The sequence below is a fragment of the Podarcis cretensis genome, assembly GCF_951804945.1.
Source record: "Podarcis cretensis genome assembly, chromosome: 18".
NCBI classification, from domain to species: domain Eukaryota; kingdom Metazoa; phylum Chordata; class Lepidosauria; order Squamata; family Lacertidae; genus Podarcis; species Podarcis cretensis.
In genome coordinates, this window is record NC_137188.1 from 7,479,997 (window position 1) to 7,498,216 (window position 18,220).

An 18,220-nucleotide genomic window follows, 5' to 3' on the forward strand; every position below is an offset into this window, starting at 1 on the left:
GTGTCTAGCGTGGCTTCCACTTGAGTGCAAGAAGCTCCTGCAACCAGTCGGAAGCCACGCCTCAGTTGTCGAACATTTCAGAAGCCAAGGTTTGAATGTAGTAAAAATATCATTATGGAAATGGGACGTTTAATCGGAGAAATGTTGGGGAGTGGGTTATACCACTGCATTCCCTGTGGAGAACACCCTGGAGAAGCAGACCTCTGCCAGCAGGATTGGACCCTCCAGCTGAGGAGGGGAGGGTTCAATCCTGCTCGGTTTTGCTGCATGCACCTGTTCCACTGTTTGGTGTGCACAGCCAAAGCTCAGTGTGGGGCTGTTTAAAATCCCTGCACTGCTTGCAAAGAGTGTTGTTGTTTAGTCGTTTAGTCGTGTCCGACTCTTCGTGACCCCCTGGACCAGAGCACGCCAGCCACTCCTGTCTTCCACTGCCTCCTGCAGTTTGGTCAAACTCATGCTCATAGCTTCGAGAACAGTGTCCAACCATCTCGCCCTCTGTTGTCCCCTTCTCCTTATGCCCTCCATCTTTCCCAGCATCAGGGTCTTTTCCAGGGAGTCTTCTCTTCTCATGAGGTGGCCAAAGTCTTGGAGCCTCAGCTTCAGGATCTGTCCTTCCAGGGAGCACTCAGGGCTGATTTCCTTCAGAATGGAGAGGTTTGATCTTCTTGCAGTCCATGGGACTCTCAAGAGTCTCCTCCAGCACCAGAATTCAAAAGCATCCATTCTTCGGTGATCAGCCTTCTTTATGGTCCTGCTCTCACTTCCATACGTAACTACTGGGAATACCATAGCATCCTGGATTACTTAAACTGAAAGGCTAAAACTAGCCTATCTAAGCTTCCTTGCTGAACTCACAAACATGAGGAAGGAAGGCTATATCTAATAAAGCATCTATTGTTGTTTAGTCGTTTAGTCGTGTCCGACTCTTCGTGACCCCCTGGACCAGAGCACGCCAAGCATTCCTGACTTCCACTGCCTCCCACAGTTTGGTCAAACTCATGCTGGTAGCTTCATGAACACTGTCCCACCATCTCGTCCTATGTCGTCCCCTTCTCCTTGTGCCCTTCATCTTTCCCAGCATTAGGGTCTTTTCCAGGGAGTCTTCTCTTGTCATGAGGCAGCCGAAGTCTTGGAGCCTCAGGTTCACAATCTATCCAGCCCAGCCTTCTGACCATTGTCCGGATGGCTCATCCTGGACCAATTGAGGATATCTCAGCCCAGCTCAACTGCCCAAGTCCAGTCCTGCCCAAAGAAGAAGAAGAAGAAGAGTTTGGATTTGATATCTCGCTTTATCACAACCCTAGGGAGTCTCAAAGCGGCTAACATTCTCCTTTCCCTTCCTCCCCCACAACAAACACTCTGTGGGGTGAGTGGGGCTGAGAGACTTCAGAGAAGTGTGACTAGCCCAAGGTCACCCAGCAGCTGCATGTGGAGGAGCGGAGACTCGAACCCGGTTCCCCAGATTACGAGACTACTCCTCTTAACCACTACACCACACTGGCTCTCAAAGCAGACTGGATTCTGGCTTCGACTGAATCTAGTGCACCGCCTTAGAATGCGCCATGTTCATTAAAATATTTATAAACTACACTTCCTCAGCAAATATTACAAGGTGTTGTGCGGCATAAATACACAACCCAACAAGAACAACATTGGTAAAGACATCAGTGGTGTCTGTGGGGGGCGAAAAACAAAACCCATGTTGCCAACACCTGTCTGAACAGTTCTGTTTTCCAAAGACAGTTTGAAAGAGCACAGAGAAGACCTCTCTTGGCTAAGAAATTGACAGGCTGGGCGTTATGTACTGAGTTGAATAGGATCCAAAATGCAGCAGTCTGATTGGTCCTAGAACAATAGGATTCAGAATGCAGCAGTCTGATTGGTCCTAGAACAATAGGATTCAGAATGCAGCAGTCTGATTGGTCCTAGAACAATGCAGCAGTATGATTGGTCGGCAGGAGCCACCCAATCCGGCTCCAGGTGGAAGTGAATCCACAACCTGATTGGCTTACAGGAGAATTCTAGAACTAGCCAATTACGTGCAGCCCATTGTGTAAATAATGTATATAAAGCAGATACTTTGAGGGGACTTTCATTCATTCCTCCTCACCACTATGAGCTGAATAAAGAGCATGAAATCCACTCTTGACTCTATTTCACAGGGTCTCCTATTTAAGCCCCTTTCCGCTGTAAAAGCTGAGCAAACTTAAAGGGCAAAGTGACCCGTGGTGATGATGATATTTATTTAAACCCCAATTTTCCCCTGACAGGCATTCAAGGTGGCTTACAGATCAAAACAACAACCAACTAAAAACATAGGGAAAGAAACAATCAAAACACGGATAGAATTTAATATTATTTTATATATATATATAGTACACACACACCTCTCATAGAAATAATTACAATAAAAACAAGAACACCTCTGCCTTGTCTGGATTAATGACTCAGCTACACAGCTGCAAATATAATGTTTTAAGTGTGTTTTTAAGCGCATTATACAAAGGGGACACTAGATGGTGATGGTGAGCTGACGGCAAATTCAATAAATTCAATTTTTTTAAAAGGTGGACCTACTTTCTGGAACCATAATGGGAAATGAAACACAGCTGCCCTTTGAAATTTGCACTTTCCCGCCCTTTGAAATCCACACAGATTTTGTAGTGCTGTTCTCCAGCCAAGTAATGTGTACCGAAATGCAAAGACTGGGGGGGTGGGGGGTGGAAAGGTGAATTGAAATGCGTGCACCAGGGGAAAGTGTTCGTGGAACTGCAAAAGTGCATCGTATTAGGGGAAATAGCTTTGCAAAAGCGTGTTCTCTCCAAACGACAGAGAACTAAACTTTGGAGTTGGGGGGGGGGGGAGGGAAATGAGAAACTAAGAGAAAGCAAAGCTGATGGATTCACTACCTACTTACTTGTTAAAAGCTTCTTAAATTGAGCTGCGATTCCTGCAGGGCCTTTGTGGTCCACCATTCTTTGATTCTAAAAAATGCTTTACTTGTGGGGAGTAACTGGGCTCCCTTGGAACATGGGAGCATCAGTTTTGTGGGGCTGAAACACGAAACTGGCAATGTGGGCAGGCGGGGAGGTTCTGTCATTTGGGATTATCTGGTCAGTGAGAGATGAGGAGGAGGGAATCAAAAGAGCTTCTTGTCTTATGACACAGACAGCTGACCAACCTGTTGGCTCTCAACAACTGGCGAGTGCATCTGTCTGTCGGAAACCGATGTGCAAATGTTCTCCCTAATCTTCTTTTTCACAGGCGAGCTAACCCCCACTGCCCCATCACACCTTGTCATTCTACAAAATAGGTGCTGCAGCTTGAAACCAAACTATTCAGAACTTGCTTCCCCTGGGGATTCCTTTTCCTTTCATTTTTAGCGGAGACATTTGGGTGGGGGGAGCGAGCTCTCAAAGCAAAACTGGATTAATTTGAGTAACATGCCTTGCTTCAGCCAGACCTTGGGAAGTTCATTTTTGGAAGGAACTACTGCCTTACCTCGGATGCGGGTGGCGCTGTGGGTTAAACCACAGAGCCTAGGGCTTGCCAATCAGAAGGTCGGCGGTTCGAATCCCCGCGACGGGGTGAGCTCCCGTTGCTCGGTCCCTGCTCCTGCCAACCTAGCAGTTCAAAAGCACGTCAGAGTGCAAGTAGATAAATAGGTACCGCTCTGGCGGGAAGGTAAACGGCATTTCCGTGCGCTGCTCTGGTTCGCCAGAAGCGGCTTAGTCCTGCTGGCCACATGACCCGGAAGCTGTACACCGGCTCCCTCGGCCAGTAAAGCGAGATGTGCGCTGCAACCCCAGAGTTGTCCGCAACTGGACTTAACAGTCAGGGGTCCCTTTACCTTTTACTGCCGTACTTCGTTCTCGAACGACTTGGCACTCAGAAGTTTTGTCTCACGAAGGCTGCAAACCCGGAAGTGAGTGTTCCGGTTTGCGAGCGTTTTGGGGAAGCAGAACGCCCAACGTGGTTTACGCGGCTTCCGAATGAGTGCAGGAAGCTCCTGCAGCCATTCAGAAGCCGTGCCTTGGTTTTTGAACCGTCTCAGGAGTCGAACAGACTCCCGGAATGGATTAAGTTTGACAACCAAGGTACAACTGTAGTTCAAGTTCAATGTGTCCAATGATTCCAGTTTACATTCAACCCTTTACTAAATGAGCTGGTCCAGTTGCCCATCAGTTCAAATGATCCTTGGCCAAAAACTTCCTGCATTCGGAACGCTCTGAGCTGCGGTGCCGAAGCAGTAAAGTTGCTTAAGAAGATTAAGCAAATATCAAAATGGTGCGGTGTGATTTGTTAAGTTTATTTCCCCCTAAAATTATTATATTGAAGATGAAAGCACGAATGGCTCTAAACCAGGGGTTGTCAACCTAGTCCCTACCACCCACTAGTGGGCATTTCAGGATTCTAGGGGGGCTGTGTGCGGTTCTACGGTACAAGCTGAATCCTCCTTCCATCGAGCACTGGTGGGCAGTAAGGAAATTTTACCATCAAGAAAGATGCATTAGTGGGCAGTAGGTATAAGAAGGTTGACTAGGTAAAGGTAGAGGGACCCCTGACCATTAGGTCCAGTCATTGCCGACTCTCGGGTTGCGGCGCTCATCTCGCTTTACTGGCCGAGGGATCCGGTGCACAGCTTCCGGGTCATGTGGCCAGCATGACTAAGCCGCTTCTGGCGAACCAGAGCAGCGCACGGAAACACCGTTTATCTTCCCGCTGGAGTGGTGCCTATTTATCTACTTGCACTTTGACGTTCTTTCAAACTGCTAGATTGGCAGGAGCAGGAACTGAGCAACAGGATCTCACCCCATCGTCACAGAGATTTGAACCTCCAACCTTCTGGGTTTAACCCACAGCACCACCCGCGTCCCAAGAAGGTTGACTACCCCTGGTCTAAAGAAATATATAGAAGAGAATCAGGGCCGGCCGGCCCATAAGGCAGCCTAAAGCAGTTGCCTCGGGTGGCAGAATCTCGCGGGACAGTGTTCTCCTCCATAGACACCCTGCCCATGGCGGCTGCCAGACTTGTGTGGCTGTGGCGGCTGTAGATCCTGGCACTATCTCACAGAACTTTCAAAAGATCTCGCAATCCCGCCAACTGCGGGAGGTGTCACCTTCCTGTTTCGCCTCAGGCCACCCCTGAAGATGGAACTAGAAATATTTCAAAGCTCTGCCGTTTTAAAAAAACATCATTCCTATTCCCTTTATCCTAGAGTCCTGGTAGCTGCGGTACTTTCAGCTGTAGCTCAGAAATTTATAGACGGATCTGAGCTGGTTTGAGAGGACGTAGGTGGTGCTGTGGGTTAAACCACAGAGCCTAGGACTTGCTGATCAGAAGGTCGGTGGTTCGAATCTCTGCGACGGGGTGAGCTCCCGTTGCTCGGTCCCTGCTCCTGCCAACCTAGCAGTTCGAAAGCACGTCAAAGTGCAAGTAGATAAATAGGTACCGCTCCGGCGAGAAGGTAAACGGCGTTTCCGTGCGCTGCTCTGGTTCGCCAGAAGCGGCTTAGTCATGCTGGCCACATGACCCGGAAGCTGTATGCTGGCTCCCTCGGCCAGTAAAGCGAGATGAGCGCCACAACCCCAGAGTCGGCCACGACTGAACCTAATGGTCAGGGGTCCCTTTGCCTTTACCTGAGCTGGTTTGGGGAGCATTCGTGCAAGATCCAGAGGTGTGAGGGAAATTTCTGGAGGATGGGAGAACAATGCACCCCTTTTCCCACCTGGGGGCTACCTTCTTCCTCCCTTCCTTGGCCATGCCATCCCTCTGGTCCTCTGATTCTGACCCCCTGCCTCCCATGCGTTTTATTGGGGCTCAGTGCACCACAGGTTGTTATCGACGCGGACCACAACACACACGGCTAATGGCTTAACATTATTCTGTCATCTTGAACCCCTGCAGGTGTGAGGCGTGCTCCGAGAGGAGACGATGAGGCCCGCCTGTCTGCCGCTCGTCCTGCTTTTCCTACTGGAGGGGGAAACTCACGCACTCTTCCCCGAGGAGCCCGGTCCCATCAGTGTGGCCCTTGATGACTGTAAGTGAGGCTGGGACAGGATGTGGCCGAAGGAGGATGGAGCCGGGCTGGTGCTACTTAAAAAGGGGGGGCTAGCCTAATTTCCTCTGCCACCCCCCCAAAAAAATTATTTTTCATTCTCGCTTAGAGTTAGGGAATCTGTGGGGCCATCAAAGAAGTCATGGAAGTCCAGTTCCCATCCCATAATGGTCAGCGGTCGAAGCCAAAGGGACTTTCTTGCTCGACAAACACTGTGTGCAGTTTTATTTCTCGCCTAAACACCTCCCATCTGGCTGGGCCTCCCCAGTCACTTTGAGCAGCGCCCAACAGAATATTAAAAACACGATAAAAGATCAAACATTAAAAACTTCCCTAAAGAAGGCTGCCTTCAGATGTCTTCTAAAAGTCAGACAGTTGTTTATTTCCTTGACATCTGGTGGGAGGGCGTTCCACAGGGCGGGTGCCACTACCGAAAAGGCCCTCTGCCTGGTTCCCTGTAACCTCACTTCTCGCAGGGAGGGAACCACCAGAAGGCCCTCAGCACTGGACCTCAGGGTCCGGGCTGGACGATGGAGATGCTCTTTCAGGTATACAGGGCCGAGGCCATTTAGGGCTTTAAAGGTCAGCACCAATGCTTTGAATTGTGCTCGGAAACGTACTGGGAGCCAATGTAGATCTTTCACGACCAGTGTTATGTGGTCCCGGCGGCCGCCCCCAGTCCCCAGTCTAGCTGCCGCATTCTGGATTAATTGTAGTTTCCCAGCCGCCTTCAAAAGTAGCCCCACATGGAGCGCATTGGAGTAGTCCAAGCGGCAGATAACCAGAGCCTGCACCACTCTGGCCAGACAGTCTAGTGTTATGAGAGGGGGAGAAATTCTTTCCTCTTTCCACTTTCTACATGCCCGGCATAATTTTGTAAACTTACTCAACTTTTCACTGAACGAAAAACTCCCCAATTCTGCACCCTTTCTCCCTGGAGGAGTTGCCCCACCCCCGTGATAATTACGCTGGCCTTTTTCTGAAACCCTTTTCAATGCTTCGGTGTCCTTTTTTGAGGTCAGGCGGTCAGAACGGCACATAGCACTCCACATGCGGTCCGTCTGTCATTTAGGCTTGACCTGACATTCCTTGCATTCTAGGGGGTTAGACTAGATGAGTCTGAGGTGTCCCTTGCAACTCTAAGGTTCCATTCCATTCTATTCAATTTGCATCATGGATGAGAGATGGCGCCTCCTTTGTGTCGGTGAAGGTGCCTGTTCTGAAAGGCACTTTTTAAAATTATTCCGACAGCTTTTGTTTTTATGAGGTAGACAGTGGGTTTCATTCAATGTAAGTCCTTCTCAGAAGTCTATTAATTCCAATGGGTCTATTCCAGCCGTAGGCCAACTCAGCCCTCCAGCTGTTTTGGGACTACAACTCCCATCATCCCTAGCTAACAGGACCAGTGGTCAGGGATGATGGGAGTTGTAGTCCCAAAACATCTGGAGGGCCGAGTTTGCCTATGCCTGGTCTCTCCTGGTCTGCCCCGCAGAGGACCTTAAAGTCCATGAATAACCATAGTTTAGAGGTCCCGGGCCCTAAGGAAGTCAGACTATCCTCCAAAAGGGCCAGGGCCTTTTCAGTGATGGCTCCGATCTGGTGGGATGCTCTGTCCCATGAGACCAGGGCCCTGCAGGATTTAACCTCTTTCAGGTTAAATTCAGCCTGATCTTCTATTTCCCTTCTCTTCCTTCTCCGTCCCCTTTTATGAAGATCACCCGCTCTGAGACCCCACGGCTAATTCTCCCCTGGCCTCCTCGCTGGCCCAAGTAGGACCAATTCAGCCAGCTAGCCCTGGGGATTATCTAATGGATTTTTGAATTTTATTGTTATTCATGTTTTTATACTGTATTTTATGCAGCTTTTATAATTAAGTGTTTTAAATTTGTTGTTAGCCGCCCTGAGCCCGGTTTTTGAACCAGGAAGGGCGGGGTAAAAATAAAAAATTGTTGTTGCTGTTATTATTATTATTATTATTATTATTAATCTACTGACCCTGGTCTCTAGTATCTGTATACATTACTAGGAGGTATCTGCACCATACATTTAAAGCATGACTTCCTCCCATGGAAACCTGGGAACTGTCGTATGTTAAGGTTGGCGACTACTACAGCTCTGTGAGGGTGCACGCTACAGCTCCCAGAATCCTTTGAGGGAAGACACATGCACTGAATGTGCTTCGGCTGCATGGTGTGGCTGTGGACCCGGTTTCCACCGGAAGAGTGATCTTTAAATGCACTAACACATAAACGTAAATAAACTTCTCCAACTTCCCCTTGACCTGCTCTCGCTTTCCCCCAGATGTGAAGCATTACCCGGTCTTCGTGGGCAACGGGATGGGCCGGTTTTCCAGCCAAGATGGCGGCGCAGAGCGCCTCAGGATCCAACGAATGTTGACGTTCAACAGGACTTTGTACATAGGAGACAGGTAACCCCATACCACCCAGCCATATTGGCATGTTAAAATGTTCCTGGCGTCCCTATAGCATTCCGAAGCTCAGTGCATGATTTAGAAATGGGGACCGTGGTTATTCGCCGAAGGCAAGAGGGACTTATTCCCTTCTAAAAACTGAGAGCTGCAATATGAATTGCCTATGGTGGACGCGGGTGGCGCTGTGGGTTAAACCACAGAGCCTAGACTTGCCGATCAGAAGGTCGGCGGTTCGAATCCCCGTGACAGAGTGAGCTCCCATTGCTCGGTCCCTGCTCCTGCCAACCTAGCAGTTCGAAAGCACATCAAAGTGCAAGTAGATAAATAGGTACCACTCTGGCGGGAAGGTAAACGGTGTTTCCATGTGCTGCTCTGGTTTGCCAGAAGCGGCTTAGTCCTGCTGGCCACATGACCTGGAAGCTGTACGCCGGCTCCCTTGGCTAATAAAGCGAGATGAGCGCTGCAACCCCAGAGTCGTTGCACCTTTATCTTATGGTGGAATAATACCCTCCTAGTGTCCCAATTTTCCAGGGACAGTCCTGGAATTACGAAAGCCATCCCAGCTTCCTGTCTGATCCCAGAATGTCCCTATTTGCTGGCCCGTCCATGAGAAGGGAAAGGCACTCTGCGCATGTTCAAATGCACTCTCTCCTCAGTGACCCCGCAATGTGAGGCTCCTGTGCCTTTAAGAGTAGCATCGAATATTTGTTGGAGGAGCCAAAGGGGGGTGGAAGCGGAGACATAATACAAAGGGGGTGCAGAGTTGCCTAGCTTGCGGACTGCTGCATCTCCATAGCAACATGAAACCCACAGGAAGAGCACAGCAGAAAAAGCAGGATAAATTAAGAATGGCGAGGCTGGGTTAAGGCACTCTGCCTGGTAGATTTCGGCGTGCTCCGCAAACTGCTGCCTTGCCTAATTTCAGAGTTGCGCGGTCTTCCCAGAATGAGGTCTAGAGCCTTGTCGCGAAGTATATAGCGAAGCCGCGGTTTCTGCCCTGCCCTGCCCTGCCCTGCACTCACCGCAAACTGTGCTGTTTCCGTCGCACTGCGTTCCGGCTTCTGCTGAAACCTTCGCTATAATCACCTTGCGACGCTCACAGTGGCCAAAACTAAAGCAATGAATAGGGCTGTGCATCAGATTCGGGCAAGGCCTATTCAGAGCGACTCAGGAGTCAGATGAGTCAGTAGATTGCCCAAAGATGCAAAATCTCAAAGAATTAGAAGAAGAAGAAGAAGAAGAAGAAGAAGAAGAAGAAGAAGAAGAAGAGGAGCTATTTTTAATAAAATTCGTCAAAATCTACATTAACGACATGGGCTGAATACAAGCTGAATACCAGCTAAGTCAGGTAGTTGTTTATTTGGTTGACCTCTGACAGGAGGGCGTTCCACAGGGCGGGCGCCACCACCGAGAAAGCCCTTTGCCTGGTTCCCTGTAACCTCGCTTTTCGCACAGAGGGAACCACCAGAAGGCCCTCAGAGCTGGACCTCAGTGTCCGGGCTGAACGATGGAGGTGGAGACGCTCCTTCAGGTACACTGGACCAAGGCCATTTAGGGATTTCAAGGTCAGCACCAACACTTTGAATTGTGCTCGGAAACGTACTGGGAGCCAATGTAGGTCTTTCAAGACCGGTGTTATATGGTCTCGGCGGCCGCTCCCAGTCACCAGTCTAGCTGCCGCATTCTGGATTAGTTGTACTTTCCATTGGGTGGGCTGGCTCTTGAATGCTCATCATGCATCGCTGTTTTAGATGCTTTGGGGTGGTATCCGCACCCCCAACCCAATAAAGCGCTAAATCACCTCCAGACATGTGCATGGATTTCTCCTCAGTGCGCTGCCTTCTTCCCTCCTTCCGCACCTCACCCCGGAGCCTTGCACATCATAAATCCCGTTCTGGGTATATAATTTTTATCTATTTGCGTTTTTAATGGGACTTTTAAAGTCTGGGCTGCGCAGATGGGGTTGGTGGGGTAATGAAGCGCGACTCTGCCGTTTGTAAACAGAGCGCCTGGATGCGCCGCTGAGGCCGGGAGACCTGTCACTCACAAGTGGCGGCGATGCGCCTTTCGGGTTGCGCACGGGAAACCGCAGAGCCCTGGTACGTAGTTGGTTCTGGCATCCAAACTTGCTTACCCTTCAGAGCGGCGGCACAGGGCGTCTTAGGCGAATGCTAGGGCTGATGGAAGTTGTGGTCTAAGTCACTGATGGAAGTCGTGGTCTAAGTAGAAGTTCAATTTGGCTCACGTTTAAAGGAGAACCCACCGGATTTGCATTTTCTGAAACAATGCGTGCATTTATCTGAACGTTGAAATGCAATTCTCCCCACCAAGTGCAGTGGTACCTGAGGTTACATACGCTTCAGGTTACATACGCTTCAGGTTACAGACTCCACTAACCCAGAAATAGTACCTTGGGTTAAGAACTTTGCTTCAGGATGAGAACAGAAATCGTGTGGCGGCAGCGGGAGGCCCCATTAGCTAAAGTGGTGTTTCAGGTTAAGAACAGTTTCAGGTTAAGTACGGACCTCCAGAACGAATTAAGTACTTAACCCGAGGTACCACTGTAATACATTCCAAAATGCACATTCTGGGGTAATGCAGGCATTTTTTAAAAAATGCATGGGCAACCGCCCATTTAGGTCCCAAGGCACCACATGTTCAAGTGAAGTCACGTATATTTGAAACACCATGGGAAAATCCTGCAAACATCCCCTTGTAACCTTTCCACAAGGGCCGACATTGATGCCGAAATCCAGCATCGCCTGAGCTCTGCGAGTGTGGCTTTCTCCCGATTAAAATTCAGAGTGTTTGAGGACCGGGACATCCACAGGGAAAACAAAATGCTTGTTTGCAAAGCTATTGTACTACCAAACTTACTGTATGCTTGTGAAACGTGGACCACTTATAAACGCCATCTCCAACTCCTCAAAAGATTCCATCAATGGTGTCTCCAAAATTTTTTACACGTCACTTGGGAAGACAGGCGAACTAATGCCAGTGTACCGGAAGAAGCAAAGATCACCAGTGTCGAAGCAATGATTCTTCAACATCAACTTCATTGGACTGGCCATGTTGTGCGGATGCCTGATGATTGTCTTCCAAAGCAACTACTTTATTCCAAACTTAAAAATGGAAAGCTTAATGCTGGTGGTCACAAAAGAGGTTTAAAGACTGTCTCAAGGCAAATCTTTAAAAATGTAGTATAAACACCAACAATTGGGAAACACTGGCCTGGAGCGCTCCAATTGGAGAACAGCCTTTGCCAAAGGTGTCATGGGCTTTGAAGACACTCGAACTCAGGACCAAAGGGAGGAACGTGCTAAGAGGAAGGCACGCTTGGCAAACCCTCACCGGGACCAACTCCCGCCCGGAAACTTATGTCCCCACTGTGGAAGGACGTGAGGATCCAGAATTGGCCTCCACAGTCACTTACGGACTCACTGTTAAAACCGTGTTTATGGAAGACAATCTTACTCGGCTATGAGGGATCGCCAAAGAAGAATATGATATTTGAAACACCATGGGAAAATCCTGCAAACATCCCCTTGTGTCCCCCCCATACTGCCTCTGCCCTGCCCCTTTTTGGGATGTTGTTGTCATGTTTTTGGGATACTTCTGGGTTCGGCTCGATGCACACACATATCGGACGCACCTAAAACCGTCACTGTTCTCTATAATAATAATAATAATAATAATAATAATAATAATAATTTATTTATACCCCGCCCATCTGGCTGGGTTTCCCCAGCCACTCTGGGCGGCTTCCAACAAAACACTAAAATACAATAACCTATTAAACATTAAAAGCTTCCCTAAACAGGCTTGCTTTTAGATGTCTTCTAAAAGTTTGGTAGTTATTTTTCTCTTTGACATCTGGTGGGAGGGCGTTCCACAGGGTGGGTGCCACCACAGAGAAGGCCCTCTGCCTGGTTCCCTGTAACTTGGCTTCTCACAGCGAGGGAACCTCCAGAAGGCCCTCGGTGCTGGACCTCAGTGTCCAGGGAGAACGATGGAGGTAGAGACACTCCTTCAGGTATACTCGACCGAGGTCGTTTAGGGCTTTAAAGGTCAGCACCAATACTCGGAATTGTGCTGGGAAACGTACTGGGAGCCAATGTAGGTCTTTCAAGACCGATGTTATATGGTCTCGGCGGCCACTCCCAGTCACCAGTCTAGCTGCCACTTTCTGGATTAGTTGTAGTTTCCGGGTCACCTTCAAAGGTAGCCCCACATAGAGCGCATTGCAGTAGTCCAAGCGAGAGATAACCAGAGCATGCACCACTCTGGCAAGACAGTCTGCAGGCAGGCAGGGTCTCATCCTGTGTACCAGATGGAGCTGATAAACAGCTGCCCTGGACACAGAATTGACCTGTGCCTCCATGGACAGCTGTGAGTCCAGAATGACCTCAAGGCTGCACACCTGGTCCTTCAGGGGCACAGTTACCCCATTCAGGACCAGGGAGTCCTCCACACCTGCCTGTCTCCTGTCCCCCAGAAACAGTACTTCTGTCTTGTCAGGATTCAACCTCAATCTGTTAGCCACCATCTATCCTCCAACTGCCTCTATGCATTAGTGAAAATAATGGACAGTGGTGCATTGTCTTAAAGAGCATCGCTTTGCAAATCATGCGTACATTAGGCAAAGCTGCGTATGAAAATGTCATTATCGGGAGAAATTTGCAGTGATGTGCCAGTGAGATTTTTTAAAAACTCGCAAATGGATGCGGAAGTGTGATGGATTCCGCTTAAAACTTGAACAATGCAAAACTGAGAGAAACCAAAGTTGACAGGTTTTTCCACCCCCGCTCCCCTCCCCCGCCAACTCATACGCCCAGCCTCCCTGGAATCCTCAATGTTAATTCGCTGACACTGCAGAACATTTTGTAGAGTATTGCATTGTGGAGAAATGAAAATGAGGGACGAGGAATGCCAGCGATTTAACCCAATGGTCATGCTGATCTGGCTGGTGCTGCCAGTCTAAGCCTAGCACAGCATGCCAGGGGGTACTGGGGGCACTTTGCTAGCACCGCCTCGCACCCGGAGCCGGCTTTACAAGCATTCGAACCCAGAACCTGTTACCCAAGCTTGGCTCTGGATATGTGGAATTTCCAAACGGATACCTTTTCCAGAAGAAGTGTCTTATTTGGGGAGGTGCGGTTCTGGGAGGGAGAAACTGGATTTTTGGTGCCTTTTGATCTGACGATGGGAGACTTGGCACTCCTCCGAAAATCTGCAAAGTCGAAGCAGCAGGTTACATTTTGAAGCAGAGAAGCAGTTTGGGGAGGTGTTTAACCCTCCCCGCTGAGTTTCTAATGCAGTTGGACTCACCAGAGTTTGGGAGAGTGAAAAGTGGTCCATGTGCATTACAGTGGTGGCTCGCAAGATGAAATTAATCCGTTCCGTGAGGCTCTTCGTATAGCGGTTTTTTCGTCTTGCGAAGCAAGCCCATTGACAGCTTAGCGGATTAGCGCTATTAGCGGTTTAGCGGCTTTTAGCGGATCAGCTGATAAGTGGCTTAAAAGGTAAAGGTACCCCTGCCCGTACGGGCCAGTCTTGACAGACTCTGGGGTTGTGCGCCCATCTCACTTAAGAGGCCAGGGGCCAGCGCTGTCCGGAGACACTTCCGGGTCACGTGGCCAGCGTGACATCGCTGCTCTGGCGAGCCAGAGCCGCACACGGAAACGCCGTTTACCTTCCCGCTGGTAAGCGGTCCCTATTTATCTACTTGCACCCGGAGGTGCTTTCGAACTGCTAGGTTGGCAGGCGCTGGGACCGAGCAGCGGGAGCGCACCCCGCCGCAGGGATTCGAACCGCCGACCTTTCGATCGGCAAGTCCTAGGCGCTGAGGCTTTAACCCACAGCGCCACCTGCGTCCCCCGATAAGTGGCTTAGGAAAGGGGGGGAGGGGGAAAAACCCCGCAGGAACTTGCAAGACATTTTCGTCTTGCGAAGCAAGCCCATAGGGAAATTCGTTTTGCGAAGCGCCTCCAAAACGGAAAACCCTTTCGTCTAGCGGGTTTTCCGTCTTGCGAGGCGTTCGTCTTGCGGGGCGCCACTGTACTGGTATTCTCAGATAGCATTTGGCACCCCCTCCTGTCTGATTGTTGCAAAGACAGGGGGTTACAAAGCGAATACAGTGGTACCTTCGTTCTCAGACTTAATCCGTTCCAGAAGTTCGTTCCAAAACCAAAGGGTTCCAAAACCAAGGCAAGCTTTCCCACAGAAAATAAAGCAAAATGGCTTAATCCGTTCCAGACTTTTAAAAACAACCCCTAAAACAGCAATTTAACATGAATTTTATGAGACCATTAATCCATAAAATGAAAGCAACAATCAACGCGGATTGCTCTTTTGTTAAATCAAGAAATGCTTGGGGTATATCCTGGGAACTCTGGTTTGCATTCCTATTTTTGGCTGACGAACGGCGCAATTTAAATTTGGCCCGCCCTGGTCTTCTAAAAGATGGGAGAGGAAGCAGAATATCTCAGACTTCATTTTTTATTTTTTCTCTCCCTTTCTTTTCTTCTCAGGGACAACTTGTACCGCATCAGCCTTGAACCCGAGGCCTCGGCCAGTGAAATGCGCTACCATCAGGTACGTGACAAATCTCAAAAGTGAAGGGTCTTTGCAGCCCTTGTCAGTGAAACTAATTTGCATGATTAGCTTAGGCCCATTCATTGCAATGGGACCACTCTGAGCAGGACTAAAGTTGTCTGGATAGTGTACTTTTTTCTGGGGGGTACTCAAGGTTACCCAGTACCAGCACCTTTAAATATATACCGTATTTTTTGCTCTATAGGACACACTTTTTCCCCTCCAAAAATTAAGGGGAAATGTTTGTGCGTCCTATGGAGCGAATGCAGGCTCCTTGGCTTCAGCGAAAGCAAATCGAAGCCTCCGAAGCGCAGAGGGAGGGCTCCGGAGGCTTCGCGTTGCTTTCGCTGAAGCCTGAAAAGCGAGACGGGTCGGTGCGCACCAACCCCTCTCACTCTCCAGGCTTCAGGGATAGCCGCCTGAAGCCTCCAGAGTGCGGAGGGACCTTGCGCTGTACTCCAAAGGCTTCGGGTTCCTTTCACTGAAGCCAGGAGAGCAAGTATCTCCTGGCTTCAGCAGAGAGGGAGAGCTGCACAGCACCCCTTCAGCGAGGTGGGAAGAGAAATCGAAGGGGCTCCATTTCTCCTGCCGCTTCGCTGAAGGGGCGCTGAGCAGAGAGGGGGAGAATTTTTTTTTCTTGTTCTCCCCCTCTAAAACAAGGTGCGTCCTATGGTCGGGGGTGTGCTATAGAGCGAAAAATACGGTATATTAAAAGTTCAACCCTTTCTGTAACAACGTGGGTACCAACACCTTTTTTTCCTTTTTTTTTTTTAAAGCACTGGATCGAACCCAATGTTTTGAAACGAAAGACCCTGCTAAAAAGTACTCCCTTGGAGGTTGACTGCCTCTCAGATGGATATGGATCTTCACTGGACTGGGCTATTTTTAAATAGGCTTTTATTGATTTTCTCAGTAAAACAGAACGGAGATATAACAGTACGGAACACACCCAATAAGAGCCAGTGTCACACCTCAGCAGCGTAGCAAAGAGGGCATTTTTGAAATGGATACTGAGCCCAGGGAAAAGAGGCAACAGGAAATTACAGGCTAGAACCAGGGAGGTCCTTCCGAAAGAAGATTTTTCAGTGCAAATGAAACCATGTCTGCTCAGAAGTAAGTTCTACTGAATGCAATGAGACTTACTCCTAGGCAAACTGGGTTATGGTTGCAGCCTTTGGGTGGCAATCAACTACGTTTTACTGAGAGCAGAACTGTTGGAATTAATGCACCACATTCATTCATTTCAGTGGGTCTACTCGGTGAGTAAAACTTAGTTGAATACCACTTTGGTTGGTAAATCTTATACAGTTGTAACTTGGATCCTGAACGCCTTGGTACTCAGACGTTTTTGCTCCCGAACGATCGAAAACCGGAAGCAAGTGTTTCGGTTTGCAAACATTCTTTGGAACCCGAACATCTGACGGGGCTTCCATGGCTTCCGATTGGCTGCAGGCGCTTCCTACAGCCAATCGGAAGCCGCGCTTTGGTTTCTGAACGTTTTGGAAGTCAAATGGACTTCTGGAACAGATTCTGTTCGATTTCCAACGTACGACTGTACTGTTTAGAAGTGTGTTTTGAGGGGTGGAGGGGAAGAGACTACAACGCCCTCCATACAGATATCATTGTCTCCCAATTTCTCTTTGACCCATTTTTGTTGTTGTTGTTCGGTCTTTGCCTAGAAACTGACATGGAGGTCGAATCAACACGATATCAACATCTGCCGGATGAAAGGAAAACACGAGGTAAGTCTGTTTTGCGGCACCTTACAATGCCAAGTTCACATATAAATGCACATACCTGTATTAGTGGGGAAAATAGCATGCAAAAAATATGTCGTTTTAGGGGAAATTGCTTTGGGGAAATGGTTCCCAAATAGTTCCCAAATGGTTCCCAAATGCCTCTGTTGTCGTGCGTTTTGGTTCTCAAATGCCGAAAACCCGGAAGTAAATGCTTCCGTTTTCGAACGTTTTTCAGAACCCAAGTGTGCAACACATTTTCTGCTGAGTGCAAGAAGGTTTGCAACCAGTGGGAAGCTACGCCCCGGTTATCGAACGTTTTGGAAGCTGAACGGGCTTCTGGAACGGATTCGTTCGAGATCCGAGGTAGCCCCTATATTAGGCAAAATTGCACACCGAATGGTGTCTATCAGGAGAAATTTGCCCTAAGATGCCAATGAATTTGCATGGGGACATTTAAAAAAATAAAAAAGTTTGCAAACAGATGTGGAAATGTGCGGAGCTGAAGGTAAGATTGGAAAAATAAGAAACTTGAACCTTATCAGGAAGAGGAGACCCAGGGAACAGCTGGCCAGAAATCTTCACTTATTTGCTGTTGCGTGTTTTGCGATGCTTTTTAAGATCCAGGTCCTGGGCTGACATAACTGACGCCGTGCTCCGAAGAAAGCTGGACTCGGCAGCTTGAATAAATCATTACACTTGCCAGTAATGACATCTTTTGCATAATTGGTTCTGCCACTCACGGTGTGTCTTCGTGTTGCACACTCAAGCATGTTCAGAGCACCTAGATTTCGCCCCCCACCCTCAATCTCGCGTCTAAAGTATTACTGGGCACAGAGTTTTCCCCCCTCAACATTCTCATATGTCTACAAAACTGTGCAGAGTCTCCGATACCCTAGCTTTAAGGAACTGCAGCTTAACTAGGGCTGCCATTTCTGTCAGAAATTGCGTCCGGGCGGAATTTCCAAAAACTGGTAAAACGTCCAGGAAAACCCAGGCGTATGGCAACCCGTGTCAAGAGTGTTGATTTTTTGGGCAAATTTCCTTAAAAATAGCTGAGAAACGTCAACGTCCTAAGGAAAAGCAAGACATTCCGGGATCAAGTCAAAAACGTGGGATGGCTTCTGTTAATCCAGGACTTTTTGTTGTTAAGTCGTTCAGTCATGTCCGACTCTTCGTGACCCCCTGGACCAGAGCACGCCAGGCCCTCCTGTCTTCCACTACCTCCCGCAGTTTGGTCAAACTCATGTTAGCAGTTTTGAGAACACTGTCCCACCATCTCGTCCTCTGTCGTCCCCTTCTCCTTGTGCCCTCCATCTTCCCCAACATCAAGGTCTTTTCCAGGGAGTCTTCTCTTCTCATGAGGTGGCCAAAGTCTTGGAGCCTCAGCTTCAGGATCC

The 18,220-nt window shown here is 48.9% G+C and overlaps 1 protein-coding gene across 2 annotated transcripts in view; it reads left to right on the forward strand.

The window, feature by feature from the left end:
* SEMA6B (semaphorin 6B) overlaps positions 1–18,220 on the forward strand; it is a 178,961-nt gene that overhangs the window by 118,327 nt on the left and 42,414 nt on the right. The window contains exons 2-5 of one of the 2 annotated variants that reach the window (XM_079960523.1): positions 5,909–6,041; positions 8,361–8,487; positions 15,021–15,084; positions 16,764–16,826. In XM_079960523.1, the coding sequence (XP_079816649.1) occupies positions 5,936–6,041; positions 8,361–8,487; positions 15,021–15,084; positions 16,764–16,826 (360 nt within the window). In that variant the 5' untranslated portion in view covers positions 5,909–5,935. Of the gene's footprint in view, positions 1–5,908; positions 6,042–8,360; positions 8,488–15,020; positions 15,085–16,763; positions 16,827–18,220 lie in introns of those variants that run through there. The other variant, XM_079960524.1, reaches the window with a different exon arrangement.